The sequence below is a fragment of the Mauremys mutica genome, chromosome 13 (genome assembly GCF_020497125.1).
Source record: "Mauremys mutica isolate MM-2020 ecotype Southern chromosome 13, ASM2049712v1, whole genome shotgun sequence".
Taxonomy (NCBI): Eukaryota; Metazoa; Chordata; order Testudines; family Geoemydidae; genus Mauremys; species Mauremys mutica.
The window spans coordinates 57,644,426-57,649,301 of NC_059084.1; the positions used below are offsets into that span (position 1 = coordinate 57,644,426).

Below are 4,876 nucleotides of genomic sequence, written 5' to 3' on the forward strand. Positions count from 1 at the left end.
GCCATGTGCTGCTCCTGCCTTCTGCCTTGAAGCTGCTCCCGGGAGCCTCCTGCTTGCTGTGCAGGGGAGGGGGGATGAAGGTATCTAATGTTAGGGTGTCCCCCTCCCCCATGTTCCTGCCCCCCGCTTACCCCTTCTCCACATAGAGCAGGGTGGGGACAGTACAGGGCTCAGGATGGAGAGAGTTTGCTGGCTGCTGCTACTATCTCAACTTCTGGATCTTTTTAAAGGCAATGTACTTAGAGTGGGGTCAGCGTACTTAACGAGGCAATGAGCATCTCTCTCTCTCTCCCACCCACCCTCAGGGTGTGTGTATCTGTCATAGAATCATAGAATCTCAGGGTTGGAAGGGACCTCAGGAGGTCATCTAGTCCAACCCCCTGCTCAAAGCAGGACCAAACCCAACTAAATCATCCCAGCCAGGGCTTTGTCAAGCCTGACCTTAAAAACCTCTAAGGAAGGAGATTCCACCACTTCCCTAGGTAACCCATTCCAGTTCTTCACCACCCTACTAGTGAAAAAGTTTTTCCTAATATCCAACCTAAACATCCTCTTCTGCAACTTGAGACCATTAATCCTTGTTCTGTCATCTTCTACCACTGAGAACAGTCTGGATCCATCCTCTTTGGAACCCCCTTTCAGGTAGTTGAAAGCAGCTATCAAATCCACCCTCATTCTTCTCTTCTGCAGACTAAACAATCCCAGTTCCCTCAGCCTCTCCTCATAAATCATGTGCTCCAGCCCCCTAATCATTTTTGTTGCCCTCCGCTGGACTTTCTCCAATTTATCCACATCCTTCTTGTAGTGTGGGGCCCAAAACTGGACACAGTACTCCAAATGAGGCCTCACCAGTGCTGAGTAGAGGGGAATGATCACATCCCTCGATCTGCTGGAAATGCCCCTACTTATACAACCCAAAATGCCATTAGCCTTCTTGGTAACAAGGGCACACTGTTGACTCATATTCAGCTTTTCGTCCACCATAACCCCTAGGTCCTTTTCTGCAGAACTGCTGCCCAGCCATTCGGTCCCTAGTCTGTAGCAGTGCATGGGATTCTTCCGTCCTAAGTGCAGGACTCTGCACTTGTCCTTGTTGAACCTCGTCATATTTCTTTTGGCCCAATAGTCTAATTTGTCTAGGTCCCTCTGTATCCTATCCCTACCCTCCAGCGTATCAACCACTACTCCCAGTTTAGTGTCATCTGCAAACTTGCTAAGGGTGCAGTCCACACCATCCTCCAGATCGTTAATGAAGATATTGAATAAAACCAGCCCCAGCACCGATCCTTGGGGCACTCTACTTGATACCGGCTGCCAACTAGACATGGAACCATTGATCACTACCCGTTGAGCCCGACCGTCTAGCCAGTTTTCTATCCACCTTACCATCCATTCATCCAGCCCATACTTCTTTAACTTGCTGGCAAGAATACTGTGGGAAACTGTATCAAAAGCTTTGCTAAAGTCCAGAAATAGCACATCCACTGCTTTCCCCTCATCCACAGAGCCAGTTATCTCATCATAGAAGGCAATTAGATTAGTCAGGCATGACTTGCCCTTGGTGAATCCATGCTGACTGTTCCTGATCACTTTCCCCTCCTTTAAGTGGTTCAGAATTGATTCCTTGAGGACCTGTTCCATGATTTTTCCAGGGACTGAGGTGAGACTGACTGGCCTGTAGTTCCCTGGATCTTCCTTCTTCCCTTTTTTAAAGATGGGCACTACATTAGCCTTTTTCCAGTCATCCGGGTCCTCCCCCGATCGCCATGATTTTTCAAAGATAATGGCCAATGGCTCTGGAATCTCATCGGCCAACTCCTTTAGCACCCTTGGATGCAGTGCATCTGGCCCCGTGGACTTGTGCTCGTCCAGCTTTTCTAAATAGTCCCAAACTACTACTTTCCCGACAGAGAGCTTGTCACCTCCTCCCCATACTGTGCTGTAGAGTGCAGCTGTCTGTGAAGACAGAGGCAAAAAAAGCATTGAGTACACTTGGTTTCTCCACATCCTCTGTCACTAGGTTCCCTCCCTCATTCAGCAAGGGGCCCACACTTTCCTTGACTTTCTTCTTGTTGCTAACATAACTGAAGAAACCCTTCTTGTTACTCCTAACATCTCTGGCTAGCTGCAACTCCAAGTGTGATTTGGCCTTCCTAATGTCACTCCTGCATGCCTGAGCAATATTTTTATACTCCTCCCTGGTCATTTGTCCAATCTTCCACTTCTTATAAGCAGTTATTTTGTGTTTAAGACGAGCAAGGATTTCACTGTTGAGCCAAGCTGGTCGCCTGCCATATTTACTTTTCTTCCTACACATCGGGATGGTTTGTTCCTGCAACCTCAATAAGGTTTCTTTAAAATACAGCCAGCTTTCCTCGACTCCTTTCCCCGTCATGTTATTCTCCCAGGGGACCTTGCCCATCAGTTCCCTGAGGGAGTCGAAGTCTGCTTTTCTGAAGTCCAAGGTCTCTGTTCTACTGCTTTCCTTTTTTCCTTGTGTCAGGATCCTGAACTCTACCATCTCATGGTCACTGCCTCCCAGGTTCCCATCCACTATTGCTTCCTCTACTATTTCTTCCCTGTTTGTGAGCAGCAGGTCAAGAAGAGCTTTTCCCCTAGTTGGTTCCTCCAGCACTTGCACCAGGAAATTGTCCCCTACACTATCCAAAAACTTCCTGGATTGTCTGTGCACTGCTGTACTGCTCTCCCAGCAGATATCGGGGTGATTAAAGTCACCCATGAGAACCAGGGCCTGTGATCTAGCAACTTCTGTTAGTTGCTGGAAGAAAGCCTCGTCCACCTCATCCCCCTGGTCTGGTGGTCTGTAGCAGACTCCCACCACAATATTACCCTTATTGTTCATACTTCTAAATTTAATCCAGAGACTGCAATGCTGTCTCCTCTCCCTCCATTCCTGCTGCCTTGTAGGGTGTGATGCTACATTAACAGCAATGTGTCAACCCTTGAGGGCTCAGCCAAGTGCTAGTTCATCATTTAGCAGTAAGGCATTTCCTGGGAAATATCCCTCCCTCTGATTCCACCACCTCAACCAAACTTCACAATCATCATTGCTGTGTACAGTATTCAATTGTTTGTTTAAAACATATATATATATGCTCTGTGTGTGTATGTGTATATATATATATATACACACACACACAGAGTATAATATAAATTTATATAATATATATAAAATAAAAAAAATTCCCTGGAACCTAAGACCACCTATTTACATTAATTCTTATGGGGAAATTGGATATGCTTATCATTATTTCACTTAAAGTCGCATTTTTCAGGAACATAATTACAACATTAAGCGAGGAGTTACTGTATGCTAAAATTTGTCCTTTAAGCTTCCATGCCTGTTTCTGAAAGCAACTAGTTTAAGAACAGTTTTTCTCAGGGCCTCATTGACCTCCTTGTTTCTCAGGCTGTAGATTACAGGGTTGATCATGGGAGTCAGGACTGTGTAGAAGACAGAGAATAGTTTGTGTAGGACCTTGTGATTGTTGGCTGTTGGAACCACATAGATAGTAATCAGCGTCCCATAGTAAACTATAACTACAATGAGGTGAGAGGAGCAGGTGGAAAAGGCCTTTTGCCTCCCTGTGGTGGACGGGATTCTCAGGATGGTGGTGATGATACGAATGTAAGATGTCAGGACCAGTAGACAGGGCACAAGTGTCCCTAGAGCAGAGACAATAAATGTCAGCAGTTGCACAGTCTGGGTGTCATCACAGGACAGCTTTATCACCGGTGAAAAATCACAAAAGAAATGGTCAATTTCTTTGGAATCACAAAACTTTGATTTGAGCAAGAAAATATTTATTGTGGTGCAGCCTAGAAAGCTACTTATCCAGGACCCTGCCATTAGCTGGCAACAAATTCTGCCATTCATCAGAGCAGCATAGCGGAGTGGATTGCATATCGCTAAATATCGATCATAAGACATTGCCGCGAGCAGCAGAGATTCTGTAGCTGTCAGGATACCAAAGAAATATGTTTGCAGAATGCAGCCCTTAATAGAAATGGTTCTGTCCCCAGTCAGGAGACTGGCCAGCAGCCTGGGTAGGAAGGTGGAGCTGTAGCAGATCTCCAGGAAGGACAAGTTCCCCAGGAAGAAGTACATGGGGGTGTGAAGGTGCTGATCAGTCACAATTAGTGCAACAATGAGGATGTTCCCTGCCACAGTCACAACATAGATCACTAGAAACACGAGGAAGAGAAGGGGCTGCAGTTCAGGGACATTCCCAAACCCTAAGAGGATGAATTCCATGATGAGTGTTTGGTTTCTTCCTTCTCCTTTTCCCATAATATGTATCTAGAAAAAGAAAATCATTAAGTATTGATGGAGTGCACACAGTCAGGTTGTGCTGTCGATTACACTAGGTGAAACCAAGAGCGAGTAACCTCGTACCATGGCATCTCTCTACCAGAAAAATGAAGCTGTCATTAAACAGAGGTAGACTCATATAATTAAGAGGTTGAGCTTCCAATATAGGTGAACTAAGAGCCTACTGAATTGAAGAAATGTCCCTTCTACCTCCCTGAATCTCTCTTGAACTTTAAAGAAAAACTTTTAGGCTGGGATTTTGAAATATCTTATCGGAGTCATAGCAAGAAATCTAGAAGACATAACAAAAAATCAATAGATTGTAAATGAAAAATATTGAGAGTTCAACCATGGATACATGTCCCCTGCAGCTGGGAGGTGTAATTCCCAGCTTGGATAGATGTACATACACTAGCTTTGGTCGTCAAGCTAGTAGGATAAAATTAGCAGTGAGAACACGGCAGCACACACAGCCCTTTGAGATGGCCACCTGTATATGTACCTAGGATCTCAGATGAGATTGGGCTCGGGCAGCTAGTCTGT

At 45.4% G+C, this 4,876-nt stretch overlaps 1 protein-coding gene across 1 annotated transcript; it reads right to left on the minus strand.

Annotated features, from left to right (window-relative positions):
- Positions 1-3,334: 3,334 nt before the first annotated feature.
- LOC123347834 (olfactory receptor 1009-like) lies at positions 3,335-4,312 on the minus strand. The gene has a single exon (XM_044985023.1). The coding sequence runs from the start codon at positions 4,310-4,312 to the stop codon at positions 3,335-3,337; it is 978 nt and encodes a 325-aa protein (XP_044840958.1).
- Between the last annotated feature and the right edge of the window lie 564 nt (positions 4,313-4,876).